Consider the following 17,420-nt stretch of genomic DNA (forward strand, 5'->3'; position numbering starts at 1 on the left):
AGAGACCCCGGTTCAATCCGCCCTCAGATCACTGTCTGTGTGGAGCTTGCATGTTCTCCCCATGTCTGCGTGGGTTTTCTCCGGGTGCCCCGGTTTCCTCCCACTCTCCATAGATGTAGAACATAGAACATTACAGTGCTGTACAGGCCCTTTGGCCAACCTGTGAAACCAATCTAAAGCCCATCGAACCTACACCTTATCGATGTGCAGGTTAGATGAATTGGCCATGCTAAATTCTCGCTCAGTGTACGCAAACAGGCGCCGGAGTATGGCGACTGGGGGATTTTCACAGTGACTTCATTGCAATGTGAATGTAAGTCGACTTGTGACACGAATAAATAAACTTTCTCCCTGTAACCCTTGACACCCCTGTTGATCAAGAATGTATCTATCTCTGCCTTAAAGACACTCAATGACCTGGCCTCCATAGCCTTCTGTGGCAAACAGATCCATCACCCTCTGCCTGATGAAATTCCTCCTCATTTCAATTTTAAAGGCGCGTCCCTTCACTCTGAGGTTGTGCCCTCGAGTTCTCGTCTCTCCCATTAGTGGAAGGAAGGAATAGGCAAGACTGGTGGGGTTAGAGGCCTCAGAATGGGAGGAGGCATGGACCAGATGGGCCAAGAGACATGTCTGCATGTAAAAGAACAAGATTGACAACTTCCCTTCAACTCTGACAAAGGGTCACCCAAACTCAAAACATTGGCTCTATTCTCTCCCCACAGATGCTGTCAGACCTGCTGAGATTTTCCTGCATTTTCTGCTTTTGTTTCAAACTTCAACACCTGCAGTATTTTGTCTTTACATTTACAACGTCCATTTATATAGCACTTTTTAAAATTCATTTGTGAGACATGGACGTCGCTGGCTGGCCAGCATTTATTGCCCATCCCTAGTTGCCCTTGTTCAGAGGGCAGTTGAGAGTCAACCACATTGCTGTGGCTCTAGAGTCACAGGTAGGCCAGACTGGGTAAGGACGGCAGATTTCCTTCCCTAAAGGACATTAGTGAACCAGACAGGTTTTTCCGACAATCGACAATGCTTTCATCGTCATCAATAGATTCTTAATTCCAGATATTTTTTATTGAATTCAAATTCCACCAGTTGCCATGGCAGGATTCGAACCCAGATCCCCAGAGCACTCGCTAAGTTTCTGGATTAATAGTCTCGCGATCATGCCATTGCCTCCCTTTAACATAATGAAACTAGCAGCAAGAGTAGGCCATTTGGCCCTTCGAGTCTGCTCCGTCATTCATTTTGATCATGGCTGATCATCAAATTCAATATCCTGATCCCCCCCCTTCCCCTCAGATCCTTTGATCCCTTTATCTTCAAGGACGATATTGAATTTCTTCTTGAAATCAGGCAAGGATTTGGCCTCAACTACTTTCTGTGAAGTGAATTCCACAGATTAAATATCTAGAATTAAGAATCTACTGATGATCATGAAACCCGTTGTCAGAAAAAACCCATCTGGTTCACTAATGTCCTTTAGGGAAGGAAATCTGCCATCCTGACCCGGTCTGGCCTACATGTGACTCCAGAGCCACAGAAATGTGGTTAACTCTCAACTGCCCTCCAAGGACAGCTAGGGATTGGCAATGAATGCTGGCCAGCCAGCGACACCCATGTCTCATGAATGAATTAAAAAAAGAGTCAAACAAAAAAAAACAGAAAAATGGGCCAGAGATTTGTGATTGTAATGGCGGCTTTGGGAGTTGCAGAATAAAAAGTTGAATAAATCAAGGAGGAAGAATCATAGAATCTGTGCAGAAGAGGCCATGTAGCCCATCGCACCTGAACTCCCACCCAATCCCATCCACCAGCATAAAAGAACAATACTGCAGTTGCTGGAATCTGAAATGAAAGCATGAAGTGCTGGAAAACCTCAGTAGGTCTGACAGCATCTGTGGGAGACAAAAAAGATCCAATGTTTCAAGTCTGCCCTGGCGAAGGGTCCTCCAGACTCGAAACGTTGGCTCTATTCTCTGTCCGCAGATGCTAGACCTGCTCAGATTTTCTGGCCATTTCTATTCTCATCCCATCTGGCCCATAGCCTTGAAACACCTTGGAGTTTTTGTGGGTCATTATAAGAGCCCCCGGAGGAAACCCATGCAGGTACAGAGAGAACGGGCAAACTCAGCATTGCAAAACTGGCCGCAGCAATGTGGTTGTCTCTCGACTGTCCTCAGGCAACTGGGGATGGGCAATAAATGCTGGTCAGTCAGCGACGCCCATGTCCCACAGATGAATAAAAACAAAAATCACCACAATCTGGGTGAAGAAATTTCTCCTCACCTCAGTCACCAAGATCTATGTGGGAACATTATAAAACAAAAATGACACTGAGCCTAATAAGGAAATTTTAGGTCAGATGACCAAAAGCCTGGTCAAAGAGGTAATTCTGAAGAAGTATCTTAATAAAGGAAAGTGAGCTTGCGAGGGAGAGAGATATGGGCCTATAACTTCCTGTCTTGCCTGCCATGGGAATCTTCACCGGTGGGACGGAGAATTTGACTGAAAAAGAACAGATCTGGGCAGGAATTTCTGGAAAATCCTGCCCAAGCAGGAAGGGTTTCCAAAGTCTTGGGTCTTGGGAATTGAAGGCATGACAACCAATGGCAGTGCAATTGAAATTGGGAACGTACGAGAGGTGAGTATTAGAGGAGAGTTGATAGCTCAGAGGTGGACGGGGCTGAAGGAGGTTACAAAGGTATCGGGGGCTAAGGCTGTGGAGGGAAGTGAAAACAAAAATGAGAATTTTAAAACCAAGATGCGCTTAGGCCGGAAACCAGGGTTTCTGTCCAGCACGGTTGTGCAGTGGGTAGCACTGCTGCCTCACAGCGCCAGGGACATGGGTATAGTTCCGGCCTTGGGTCACTGTGTGGAGTTTGCACCCATGTTGGCATGGGTTTCCTCCAATTTCCTCCCACAGTTCAAAATATGTGGGGGTTATGTGGATTGGCCGTGCTGAATTGTCCCTTCATGTCGGGGAGATTAGCAGGGTAAACACATGGAGTTATGGGGGTGGGGCCTGGGTGGGATTGTGGTCGATGCAGATGGGCCAAATGGCCTCCTTCCACACTACAGTAATTCTATGAATTCTGATGGGGCAGAGTCAGATGAAGCAGAGGAAGAATTATCGAAGGTATATAGCAAGTAGGCAAAACTAACAACTTGAAACCTTAGAACCCTACAGTGCAGAAAGAGGCCCTTCGGCCCATCAAGTCTGCACCGAACACAATCCCACCCAGGCCCTACCCCCATATCCCTACACATTTACCCACTAATCCCTCGAACCAATGCATCCCTAGACACTAAGGGACAATTTCTTAGCATGGCCAATCAACCTAACCCACACATCTTTGGACTGTGGAGGAAACAGGAGTACCCGGAGAAAACCCACACAGACACAAGGAGAACATACAAACTCCACACAGCCTAGTGACCCGAGCCAGGAATCGAACCCAGGACCCTGGAGCTCTGAAGCAGCAGTGCTAACCACCGTGCTACTGTGACAGAAGTTAAAGATATTGTACATTGAAAGAAAACATGGAGAAGTGACAGAAATGCAGAATGATCTCAGTGGAAAAGAGTTGAAAGTGATTTGGTTTGGTTAACAGAGTCAACGTGGTCCATTTACACTCATTGCAGAGCTGCAGAAAGCACATTAAACTGAATGCTGATATATATGTTGGCAGACAGCAGAGTGGAAGTCTGTGTGAGCATTCTAAAGCTCTGTAGTGTTCTGGTCCAAGCTCTCTTTGCATACTGCCTTCACTTCTAATTCTCAAGGAATGGGGAAAATGGTTTTGAAGCAGTGTAGAATGTCGGGTAATTGAATTGGCTTGATGGCAGAAGACAGCAGTAATTGTAGAGAGTTGTTTTTCAAACTGGAGGCCTGTGACCAGCAGTGTGCCCCAGGGATCAGTGCTGGGTCCACTGTTATTTGTCATTTATCTTAATGATTTGGATGAGAATATAGGAGGCATGATTAGCAAGTTGCAGATGACACCAAGAATAGTGGCACAGTGGACAGTGAGGAAGGTTATCTCCGATTGCAACGGGATCTTGATTAATTGGGCCAGTGGGTTGATGAATGGCAGATGGAGTTTAATTTAGATAAATGCGAGATGATGCATTTTGGTAGATCGAACCAGGGCAGGACTTACTCAGTTAATGGTAGGTCGTTGGGGAGAGTTACAGAACAAAGAGATCTAGGGCAGCACTGTAGCACAGTGGTTAGCACTGCTGCTCCATAGCTCCAGGGTCCTGGGTTCGACTCCCGGCTCAGGTCACTGTCTGTGTGGAGTCTGCACATTCTCCTTGTGTCTGCGTGGGTTTCCTCCGGGTACTCTGGTTTCCTCCCGCAGTCCAAAGATGTGCGTGTTAAGTTGATAGGCCATGCTAAGAAATTGCCCCTTAGTGTCTAGGGATGCGTAGGTTAGAGGGATTAGTGAGTATCATATGTAGAGATATGGGGGTAGGGCCTGGATGGGATTGTGTTCAGTGCAGGCTCGATGGGCTGAATGGCCTCTTTCTGCACTGTAGGGTTGTATGATGATTCTCTTAGGGATACGTGCTCATAGCTCTTTGCAAGTGGGGTTACAGGTGGACAGAGTGGTGAAGAAGACGTTCAGTATGCTTGGTTTCATCAGTCAGAACATTGAATACAGGAATTCGGACGTCTTGTTGAAGTTGTATGGAACATTGGTGAGGCCACACTTGGAATATTATGTACGGTTCTGCTCACCTTATTATAGAAAGGATATCATTAAACTAGAAAGAGTGCAGAAAATATTTGTTAGAATGCTACTAGGGACTTGATGGTTTGAGTTATAAAGAGAGGCTGGATAGACTAGGACTCTTTTCACTGGAGCATAGGAGATTTATGGCAATGTTATATAAGGCATTGGTGAGGCTGAATTTAGAGTATTGTGTACAGTTTTGGTCACCTAGTTACAGGAAGGATGTAAATAAGGTTGAAAGAGTGTAGAGAAGGTTCACAAGGATGTTGCTGGGACTTGAGAAGCTGAGTTACAGAGAGAGATTGAATAGGTTAGGACTTTATTCCCTGGAGCATAGAAGAATGCGGGGAGATTTGATAGAGGTGTATAAGATTTTGATGGGTATCGATAGAGTGAATGCAAGTAGGCTTTTTCCACTGAGGCTAGGGGAGAAAAAAACCAGGGGGCGTGGGTTAAGGATGAAAGGAGAAAAGTTTATAGGGAATATTAGGGGTGGTGGGGATGGGGGGGACGCTTCTTCATGTAGAGAGTGGTGCGAGTGTGGAATGAGCTGCCGGATAAGGTGGTAAATGCGGGGTCACTTTTAACATTTAAGAAAAACTTAGACAGGTACATGGATGAGAGGGGTGTGGAGGGATATGGTCCAAGTGTAGGTCAGTGGGACTAGGCAAAAAATGGTTTGGCTCAGACAAGAAGAGTAAAAAGGCTTGTTTCTGAGCTGTAAATTTTCTTTGGTTTCTATTTAGGGGTGATCTAATAGAGATGCATAAAATAATGAGGGGTATAGATCAGTTAGAAAGTCTACATCTTTTCCCAAGGGTAGGGGAGACTAAAACTAGATGGCATAGGTTTAAGGTGAGAGGGAAGAGATACAAAACAGTCAGAGGGGCAATTTTTTCACGCAGAGGGTGGTGAGTGTCTGGACTAAGCTGCCAGAGGTAGTAGTAGAGGAGGGTACAATTTTGTCTTTCAAAAGCATTTAGACAGTTACATGAGTAAGATTGGTATAGAAGGATATGGGCCAAATGTGGGCAATTGGGACTATCTTCATGGTTAAAAAGAAGGACGGCATGGATAAGCTGGGCCTATTTCCGTGCTGTAGACTTTTATGGTTCTATGAATTAGAACAACATGCAGATGTAAGAGCAGGTGAAGCCCATTCAGCCCCTCAGGCCTGTTCTGCCACCACATATATTTGTGGCTGATCTTTTACCTCAACTGCACTTTCCTGCAATATCCCACATCCCTATCCCTGTAAGGTGGCATAGTGGTTAGCACTGCTGCCTCACAGCGCCAGGGACCTGGGTTCAATTCCTGGCTTGAGTCACTGTCTGTGTGGATTCTGTACATTCTCCCTGTGTCTGCGTTGGTTTCCTCCGGATGCTCCGGTTTCCTCCCACAGTCTGAAAGATGTACTGGTTAGGTGCATTGGCCACGCTAAATTCTCCCTCAGTGTACCCAAACATGCGCCGGAGTGTGAGGACCAGGGGATTTTCACAGTAATTTCATTGCAGTGTTAACGTTAGCCTATTTGTGACACTAATAAATAAACTTAAACTATTTATTCCACTAATTCCCCTAACTCACACATCCTGAGAGGCAATTTAAATCCTTTGATCATGTTAATATCCATGAAGGAATTTTTGATGTAAGATGAGAAAAGAAAACCAGATGTTCTGATGCTTGGGATGTGAGTGAGAAACAGGAACTTTCTGGAAAGACATTGGGGGTAACCTTTCATCTGAGTGCTCAGTGCGGCAGTCAATGCATCTTTCCAGATTAATTCTATGTAGACTTCAATAGCAATAAAAATTGGATGAAATGTATAATGGACAAGTTAACCTTTTAGTCCCGCAATATGGAATTGCAAAGGTTAATCCTAAGCACCATTCTGATAAATCATGGTCACAATACAAAAGGTGCTCGGTGGTGAAAGACAAGTTCAAAGTTGATGTAAGGCAGCACGTCATTCAAAGAGTAATTCAAAGTTGCTGTGATTCCAGGATAATCTAACGAAGGGTAGAACATAGAACATAGAACATACATAGAACATTACAGCACAGTACAGGCCCTTTGGACCTTGATGTTGTGCCGAGCCATGTCCAAACCCAAGATCAAGCTATCCCACTCCCTATCATTCTGGTGTACTCCATGTGCCTAGCCAATAATAGCTTGAAAGTTCCTAAGCATAAGAACTTAAGAACATAAGAAATAGGAGCAGGAGTAGGCCATCTAGCCCCTGGAGCCTGCCCCGCCATTCAATAAGATCATGGCTGATCTGTCATGTCTCAGTTCCACATTCCCGTCCTCTCCCCATAACTCTTAATCCCCTTGCCTATCAAAAACCCATCAACCCGCGTCTTAAAAATATTTAGCGAAGCAGCCTCCACCACTTCAACGGGCAGAGAATTCCAGAGATTCACCACCCTTTGAGTGAAGAAGTTCCTCCTCAACTCCGTTCTAAACCGCCCCCCTTTATCTTGAGGCTGTGCCCTCTAGTCCTACTGTCCTTTCTGAGCGGGAAGAGTCTCTCCACCTCTATCCTAACCATCCCATTCATCATCTTATATGTCTCAGTGAGATCTCCCCTCATTCTTCTAAACTCTAACGAGTACAAGCCTAGTTTATTCAGCCTCTCCTCATAGTTCAACCCCCTCAACTCCGGTATCAGCCTAATGAACCTCCTCTGCACCCCCTCCAAGGCCAAAATATCCTTGCGTAAGTGCGGCAACCAAAACTGTACACAGTACTCCAGCTGCGGCCTCACCAGTGCCCTGTACAGTTGCAGCAAGACCTCCCTACTTTTATATTCAATCCCCCTCGCTATGAAGGCCAGCATCCCATCCGCCTTCCTGAAGGCGAAGTGTCCGACTGTGGTCGTGTGGCCCCTTTAAGGGGTGATCTTTCATGGGCCACCTTATTGGGAGCGCAAACGTGTGAGCCTGAGACAATCGGGAGCGATGGATAGCAATCCCAGGGGCCTGAATGTTTCAGTTGGAGTTAGGGCATTGTTAAGGATGGACCTTTATTCATCGTGCCATTAAACCCTTTGTGTTTATGATCCTTATTGTTCATAAACCCTGTTCATTAATAATTTGCTACATTATAGTCATAAAGAACAAAGAACCAAGAAAATTACGGCATAGGAACAGGCCCTTCGGCCCTCCAAGCCTGAACTGACCATGCTGCCCATCTGAACTAAAACCCCCTACCCTTCCGGGGACCGTATCCTTCTATTCCCATCCTATTCATGTATTTGTCAAGATGCCCCTTAAAAGTCACAATTGTATCTATTTCCACTACCTCCCCCGGCAACGAGTTCCAGGCATCCACCATCTTCTGTGCAAAAAACTTGCCTCGTACATCTCCTTTAAACATTATCCCTCGTACCTTAAACCTGTGCCCGCTAGCAATTGACTCTTCCACCCTGGGAAAAAGCTTCTGACTATCCACTCTGTCCATGCCTCTCATAACCTTGTAGACTTCTATCAGGTCACCCCTCAACCTCTGTCGTTCTAGTGACAACAAACCAAGTTTCTCCAACCTCTCCTCATACCTGATGCCCTCCATACCAGGCAACATCCTGGTAAATCTTTTCTGTACCCTCTCCAAAGCCTCCACATCCTTGAACACTATTGCTGGAATTTTACCGCTTTGCCTGCCCGAGGCTTGTAAGATCCCACCCAAGGCAAACAGGGGATGCCATTCTACGAGCCTCGCCTGCCCCAATTCTGGGACGGGTGAGGCAGTAAAATTCCGGCCTATATTCCAAGTGCAGCCCAACTAACGTCTATCATAGGGTGGAATTTTCCTGTCCCATCCGTCACCGGAATCGTAGCAGGCGGGACATGGACCATGCAAAGATCTGATGACCTCAGCTGGGATTGTCCTGTCTTGGGACGAGTGCAACGGAAAATCCTGTTCACAGAATCATAGAACAATACAGCACGGAAACAGGCCCTTCGGCCCAACCGGCCCATGGTGCCCCACCTAGCTAGTCCCAGTTGCCCACACTTGGCCCATATCCCTCTAATTGTGTCATCTCAAATTATAACCTTGGCAAAAACCCTGGAGTCACCCAAGGAGTCAGTCAAGGGTGATCTAACTGGGAACCTCAGGTTGTTATGGCAAGGCTGGAGAAGGGTACAGAGATAAGGCCATGGAGGGATCTGAAAACTTGGGGCAAGAGTTTGAAAATTGAGGCACCGCACAAACATAATATTGCCAAAGCAAGCATGTCGCAGCTTACTGTGGGAGTGTAGAGCCAAGTATATTCCTGAGACTTTCACCTTGATGGAGGGCTGCTGACTGCAGATGTCCCTGTTCACTTGTCAGGTCACCGAAGGCATTTGGATAAAGACAAATGCTCTGACCTCTGAAGAGCTGAGGCAGCAGCTCCTTGTCAGATACAATTCACGATCTGATTCTTCCACTTGAAGAGGTCACCCACCCCTATTCTGCACATATCGTTGACCTCTGATCTTTCCTCCCAGGTGGGTAATGAAGCAAAGCTCCAGAATATACAGCCGCCTCCACTATCTCACCTGAGGCTCTTGCCTTTGAAAAGAAAACACTTATTTTATCCATAATACATTTGATCATCCCCATTGTTATCTTTACTGGCTTTTCGCCAATTAGCTATGCTTGTTTGATGAAACCCTTGTGGCTCACCTTTGCTCATCCATCAAAAAGCATCATGACCACACTCTCTTTAGCACCCCCATCTTCCCATTGGATTGTAGCTTGAAGGACTCCAGGGATGGGATTCTCCCCACCCCCATTCTCACCCCCTCCCCCCCCCACCCCCTCACCCCACTCACCGTGTGATTTCCGGTAATGGAAGTAACTCATCATTGGCTGCTAGAAGCATCTCCTTGCCGATTTCCACGGCATTTTGTGAATGAAGGTTCGTGAACGTAGCCCAATCCATCCCATAAACCAGCCTCCATCCACAGACTCCGTCTACACTTCCCGCTACCTCGGCAAAGCAGTCAGCATAATCAAGGACCCCACGCACCCTGGACATATGCCGGAATTTTACCGGCACGCTCGCTCCAAAATCGGGGTGGGCGAGACTTTCAGACAGAATTGTCCGTTGGCCTCAGGCGGGGCTGTGCGAGCTTTACCCGAGCTAAATCTCTTCCACCTTCTTCCAGCGGGAAAAAGCAAAAGTCTGAGATCACATACTGACTCAGCTTCTTCCCTGCTGCCGTCAGACTTTTAATGGACTTACCTTGGATTAAGCTGATCTTTCTCTATGCCCTAGCTATGACTGTAACACTACATTCCGCACTCTCATAGATCATAGAACATTACAGCGCAGTACAGGCCTTTCAGCCCTCGATGTTGCGCCGACCAGTGGAACCAATCTAATGACCCTCTAACCTAAACTATTCCAATGCTATCCACTGACCATTTGAACGTCCTTAAAGTTGGCGATGCTCTACTTTCTTTCTCTATGAACGGTATGTTTTGACTGTATAGCACGCAAGAAACAATACTTTTCACTGTACGTTAATACATGTGACAATAATAAATCAAAACAAATCAAAGTTTTGCATGGCTCTCCTTCCAGAGAACCCGCCCACATACATGTGTCAAAAATTACCATCTTGCACTCATCAGGTCAAATACGGGAATGTCAAATTTCAAACAACCACAGCGATTTATCCTACAGGAGTTAAGGATGATGATTGGTCAGCAAGTCGACTCTGATTGGCCAAGGTGTTGCCATGAGGAAGCAAGAGAGAACTTTCAGCTCCCCAAGCTCCTGGATAATCCAAAAAAGATGCCAGGGGCTTAGACATATCCCTAAAGGCAAAATACTACGGATACTGGAATCTGAAACACAAACAGAAAATGCTGGAAAATCTCTGACAACATCTGTGGAGGCAGAATAGCGCTAACATTTCAAACTCAGTTGAAGGATAATCCCGATTCGAAATGTTGACTCTATTCTCCCTGGACATATTCCTTTTGTTTGCAGAGGACAGGTCCTAGAACATAGAACATAGAACACTACAGCACAAACAGGCCTTTCGGCCCACGAGTTGCGCCGATCACATCAACACCTACCAACCTACAGACCTATCTATAACCCTCAATCTCATTAAACCCCATATACTCATCCAGAAGTCTTTTAAAAGACCCCAGCGAGTTTGCCTCCACCACCACTGACGGCAGCCGATTCCATTCACTCACCACCCTCTGAGTGAAAAACTTACCCCTAACATCACTTCTGTACTTTCCTCCCCGCACCTTAAACCTGTGTCCTCTCGTAGCGACCATTTCAACCCGGGGAAATAGCCTCTGAGAGTCCACCCTATCTATTCCTCTCAACATTTTGTAAACTTCTATCAGGTCGCCTCTCAACCTTCGTCTCTCCAGGGAAAAGAGTCCCAGCTCCCTCAACCTAACTTCATAAGGCATGCCTCCCAGTCCAGGCAACATCCTTGTAAATCTCCTCTGTACTCTCTCAATAGCTTCTACATCTTTCCTATAGTGAGGCGACCGGAACTGCGCACAATACTCTAAATGAGGCCTGACAAGGGTCTTATAAAGTTGCAGCATTACCTCCCAACTCCTAAACTCAATCCCTCGATTAATGAAGGCCAGTACACCATACGCCTTCTTGACCACCTCCTCCACCTGCGAGGCCGATTTAAGAGTCCTGTGGACCCGGACCCCTAGATCCTTCTGCTCTTCTGGTGATTGAATATATATCACTTCCAGCAAACATTAATATTTTCCTAAAATTCCCTACATTCTAGATCAGTCCCATTGGATTGGAAGTTATCATAAAATCATAGAATCCTACAATGCAGAAGGAAGCCATTCAGCCCATCGAGTCTGCACTGATCACAATCCCGCCCTGGCCTTATCCCCATAAATACATGCATTTACTTTAGCTAGGCCCCCTGACACTTAAAGGGCAATTTAGCATGGCTAGTCCACCTAACTTGCACATCTTTGCAGTGTGGGACGAAACCGGAGCACCAGGAGGAAACCCATGCAGACATGGGGAGAATGTACAAACTCCACACAGGCAGTGACCCAAGCCGAGGAATCAAGCCCAGGTCCTTGGTGCTGTGTGGCAGCTGTGCTAAGCACTGTGTTACCATGCTGCAAATGTAATATCACAATTCCAGAAAGGAGCAGGAGAAAGGTGTTGAAACTACACATTGGTTAGCCTCACATCAATCATCACCAAAATATTGAAATCTATTATTATGGAAGTTCAGCAATGCTCTTGGAAAATCATCAACTTTCTAGGTGCAATGTGTCTACATGTTCTTCCTGTCTGTAAAGAACAGATCCCTGTGTGTTAACATATGTAGCTTCCAGAACGTGAAAATTTGCCACATTGCAAAACTAACAAACAATCCTAAATAGGTTGTCAGTTTAATTCTTAGCATGAGGATTATTTAACAACTGTTGTCCTATGGAAAAATCACGTCTAATGTTGGACACTGCATTTTGCGTTTTGGAAGCACAGGCTGGATGGGTACATTCTGTACCTTACACATTGTGAACAATGGCTAAGACATGCCACTTGATGCAATGCACCAGTATTACCTACCTGGCATCACACTGACACTGAAATTCATAAACACATTACTTACGCATGTGAGAGGCAGAACATTGCCTTGGCTTGATTGTAGCATCCTGTTAGTGGTGAACACCTCTCGTGTTGCGACTGCATGGAGGGACCGTGATCTGTTGCTCAAATAGTTGAGGCACCTTAACCTTCCAGTGTAGTCCGAGGCAGAATGAAAATCTTTCTGGGCCCAAAATTAAGGCCTTCGATCCCTTCATGAGTGTGGGTGACGTACAGTGCAAAATGATCTGGTCAGTATAGCCGCTATCCTGCAGGACAATTCCCCTGCCCTTTCCCATAGTTCTTCAAAATAGCATCCCGGGACTTTCACATTCACCCAAGCAAGAAGCAGAGCCTTAATTTGACATCTCATCCAGAAAAACAACACCACAGCGCTCCCTCAGGTCTGCACTGGAATAGCAACCTTGAACACATGGCCTGGAGTTTGTGGGAGTTGACCCTATAACCTTACGACTTAAAGTTTGCAGATTTTTAAAGTTTGCTTATTACCCTTACATTAACATTGCAATGAAGTTACTGTGAAAATCCCCTCGTCGCTACACTCCAGCAGGGACACTGAGAGAAAATTTTGCATGGCCAATGCACCCTAACCAGCATGTCTTTCGGACTGTGGGAGGAAACCGGAGCACACGGAGGAAACCCACGCAGACAGGGGGATGCTGCTAACTGAACTACGGTGCAAGAAACTGTTAGCGAGACCAAGACAAGTGACACAAATATGGGATAGACTCACAGCATTCCAAAATATATGTAAAAGAAAAACAAAGTGGGAGGAACATCTTTAAACAAGGAGTGATGGAGGTGTGGAGCTTATTGCTGGAGGAGGTGATTGATGCGTTTTGCAATCGTGAGCATAGAAGGATATTGGACAGGATTTTACTGCCTTGCTTGTTCCGAAACTGTAAAATCCCACCCGAGGCCATTTGGCCCATCGAGTCTGCACTGACAACAATCCAAGCCAGGCCCTATCCTTGTAACCCCACATAATCCCCCTGACACTAAGGGACAATCCCACCCAGATCTGTTCCCCGTAACCCCAAGCATTTACCCCACTAATCTCCCCAACCTACACAGCTTGGGACACTAAGGGGCAATTTAGCATGGCCAATCCACCTAACCTGCACATCTTTAGACTGTGGGGGCAAACCGGAGCACCCGGAGGAAACCCACACAGATACAGGGATAATGTACAAACTCCACAGACAGTGACCCGAGCCAGGAATCAAACCTGAATCCCTGGCGCTGCGAGGCAGCAGTATTAGGCACTGTTCCACCGTGCCACAGGCGGACCTTTTAGCAGTGTTGAGGAGCCGAAGGACCTTGGGGTCTGGGTCCATAGGACTCTTAAATCGGCCTCACAGGTGGAGGATGTGGTCAAGAAGGCGTATGGTGTGCTAGCCTTCATTAATTGAGGCATTGAGTTTAGGAATCGGGAGGTAATGCTGCAATTTTATAAGACCCTTGTCAGACCCCACTTGGAGTACTGTGCGCAGTTCTGGTCGTCTTACCACAGGAAGGATGTGGAAGCTATTGAGAGGGTGCAGAGGAGATTTACAAGGATGTTGCCTGGATTGGGAGGCATGCCTTATGAAGATAGGTTGAGGGAGCTAGGTCTCTTCTCCCTGGAGAGACGAAGGTTGAGAGGCGACCTGATAGAGGTTTATAAGTTGTTGAGAGGAATAGATAGGGTGGATTCTCGGAGGCTATTTCCCAGGGCTGAAATGGTCGCTACGAGAGGATATAGGTTTAAGGTGCTGGGGAGCAAGTACAGAGGAGATGTTAGGGGTAAGTTTTTCACTCAGAGGGTGGTGAGTGAGTGGAACCGGCTGCCGTCGGTGGTGGTGGAGGCGAACTCGCTGGGGTCTTTTAAGAGACTTCTGGATGAGTACATGGGATTTAATGGGATTGAGGGTTATAGATAGGCCTGGTGGGTAGGGATACAATCGATGCAACTTGTGGGCCGAAGGGCCTGTTTGTGCTGTAGTGTTCTATGTTCTATGTTCTTCCTCTTGCCCACCCTGCACCCGCTCCAATTCCTGTGGCAAACGGGGCTGTAAAGTTCCAGTAATAGGGTCGGGGGTGAGGGGAAGAGGAACTAGTATGGAAGGCGTAGAGCATAAGTTTTTGGCACAAATCAGTCAGGCTGAGTGGCCAGGCGTGGACATTCAGGGTAATGCAATATAACATAATCTCTTCAAGTTAACCACAGTCTTTCCCCTTCACTGCCAGTGATGAACAATATCTCATCCGAGGCACGTCATTTACATTTTTAATTTTTCTGAATAAATGAATGGGAGCATAATCAAATTAAACCTTAATGAGATGGCATGTACCGTACATTTACTGTGACAAGATTAATTTTCTTCGGGAATGAGGAAGCCGTGGGCTACTGTCGAATTTCAAAGTGTTTTTTTTTCAATTGAGTAACTATAACAATACGTTATGTGCATTTTATGTGTGTTTTATCAAAAAGAAAAATTCAGAGTAGCAATCGCCAATTGGAAAGAGAAATCTATCTAAGAAAGGGGAGCAGATGACAGAAATAAGGACCGGAAAATGGAATTTGCCTTTCTCAGTTCCAAGGATTTTTATATTGCAGCCCTGAAATTAAACCTTCTGCCCTTATTCCTCTACTCCCTGTCTATTCCACCTACCAACCAACTCAAGAACAGTTTCTTCCCTGCTGCCGTCAGACTTTGGAATGGACCTACCTTGCGTTAAGTTGATCTTTCTCTACACCCTATCTATGGCCGTAACACTACATTCTGCACTGTCTCATTTCCTTCTCTATGCACGGTATACTTTGTCTGTGTGGCGCGCAAGAAACAATACTTTTCACTGTGTATTAATGCACAACCTCAGGCTAAAGGGACGATCCTTTAAAACAGAGACAAAGAAGAATTTCTTCAGCCAGAGAGTGGTGAATCTGTGGAACTCTTTGCCGCAGAAGGCTGTGGAGGCATTGAGTGTCTTTAAGACAGAGGTAGATAGGTTCTTGATTAATAAGGGGGTCAGGGGTTATGGGGAAAGGGCAGGAGAATGGGGATGAGAAAAGTACCAGCCATGGTGGAGCAGACTCGATGGGCCGAATGGCCTAATTCTGCTCCTATGTTTTATGATCTTATGGTCTACATGTGACAATAATAAATCAGATCAAGTATTCATGTCCCATCCAGAATGAATAAAAAAAAATCCCACCCCGATATATCCTTCCAAAGATGTCAGGGGTAAGTTTTTCACTCAGAGGGTGGTGAGTGAATGGAATCGGCTGCCGTCGGTGGTGGTAGAGGCGAACTCGTTGGGGTCTTTTAAGAGACGTCTGGATGAGTACATGGGATTTAATGAGATTGGGAGTTATAGATAGGCCTGGTTTGGTAGGGATATGATTGGCGCAACTTGTGGGCCGAAGGGCCTGTTTGTGCTGTAGTGTTCTATGTTCTATGTGCAGGTTAGGTGGATTGACCAAACTAAATTGCCCCTTAGTGTCAGACAGACTAGCTGGGTAAATATGTGGGGATAGTGGCATAGGCCTGGGTGGATTGTTGTCAGTGTAGGCTCAATGGGCCAAAAGGCCTCCTTCTGCACTGTAGGGATTCGATGATTCTATCCTCATGCGTTTTGCGATGGGGAGTAAGGCGTTGTGAATCTAATTTTCCCAAGGCTAACCGTGATGCCGTCGTTCTATTCTTTTCAGGATGATCCCAGCTTCGAACAAGGCCTTTGTGGTGAAGAACTTGGTGTCCGGAGCCGGCTACGACCTCTGCGTCCTGGCGATATGGGACGACACGGCCACCACGCTTACTGCCACCAACGTGGTCGGGTGCATCCAGTTCATGACCAGAGAGGATTACAATCAGTGCAAGTCCTTCCACAGCCACTTCCTCGGCGGGACCATGATCCTGGTGATAGGGGGCATCATCGTCGCCTCGCTGCTGGTCTTCATCATCACCCTCATGCTCAAGTACAAGTTCTGTAACGGCCAGGAGAAGATGGCCACCGTCAGCGACGAGTGCTCGCAAACCACGGCCGCCTTCCCCATCCACAACGGCATCCTGCCCCAGTTCAACCCCAAGGCGGCGGGGCACGACGAGCTGCTGGATTTTAACTGTGGCTCGCTCCACAGCAGCCTGTCCTCGTCCTCGGGCTCCAGCCAGGACTGCTATAGCCTGCACAGCGACAGCAGCACCCTCTCCCGCAAGTGGCGCTCCACGTCCAGATCCAGGCACAACATCGACCGCCTCATGGGGGCCTTCGCCTCCCTCGACCTGCGGTGCCAGCGCAAGGAGGAGGACTACAACTCCAAGGCCTCCACCCTGGCCCACTACTCGGACAAGGAGCCCCTGCTGGGCCGCAGCGAGTCCCGGCTCAACAAGCTCCTCACCCTGCCCATGGAGGGGAAGACGAGACGCAGCCACTCCTTCGACATGGGCGACTTCGCCTCGACCCAGTGCTACACCTACCCCAAAAGGATCACCAACATTTGGACTAAGAGGAGCCTGTCGGTGAACGGCGTGCTCGTCCAGTACGACGAGGACGACCTGGAGATCACCAAGGGAGTGTACTCCAGCTCGGACTGGGTGATGGAGAGCACAGTTTAACGGGAGGACTCGGGGCAAGACTGCTGACAAACCAACCGTGAGAGGGAGAGCCCCTTTGTGTGGGGGGGGGGGGGGGGGGGTAGGGGGGGGTAGGGGTTTGTGGGGGGAGGGGGAGGGCGGAGAGAGAGTGGGTGGGTGGGGGAGGGGGGGGTGGCTTTGAGTGCTTCAGGAAATGCCAGGCCGCTGGGCAGGAAGAGCGAGAGAGGTCTGGAGATTCGCTGAGTGCAGAGTGTCGGTTTCCGGAAAGGGAAACAATCGAATTTTTTTGCCCACGGTCCTTTCATAACGCAGGCTGCGCCAGCTGGCGAAGGGGCGGGGGGGGGTGGTGGCATAAGGGGACGGATTGGCACCAGGGCTTAGCTGTGCAATCTGAGCCTAATTTGACGTCAACATGTCAACGCACGGCCTGTACCACACCGCCATTAGTTGCAAGTCCCCGGACTAACACTTAACCAA

The 17,420-nt window shown here is 47.3% G+C and overlaps 1 protein-coding gene across 1 annotated transcript in view; it reads left to right on the forward strand.

Moving 5' to 3' along the window:
• LOC145345563 (leucine-rich repeat and fibronectin type-III domain-containing protein 2) overlaps positions 1 to 17,004 on the forward strand; it is a 186,890-nt gene extending 169,886 nt beyond the window's left edge. Inside the window, exon 3 of the mRNA XM_080193400.1 lies at positions 16,061 to 17,004. Coding sequence (XP_080049526.1) covers positions 16,061 to 16,964 — 904 coding nt within the window. The 3' untranslated portion in view covers positions 16,965 to 17,004. The remainder of the gene's footprint in view (positions 1 to 16,060) is intronic.
• The last annotated feature ends 416 nt before the right edge of the window (positions 17,005 to 17,420 follow it).

This window comes from Carcharhinus amblyrhynchos, chromosome 7, assembly GCF_965287045.1.
Source record: "Carcharhinus amblyrhynchos chromosome 7, sCarAmb.v2.hapA, whole genome shotgun sequence".
Taxonomy (NCBI): Eukaryota; Metazoa; Chordata; class Chondrichthyes; order Carcharhiniformes; family Carcharhinidae; genus Carcharhinus; species Carcharhinus amblyrhynchos.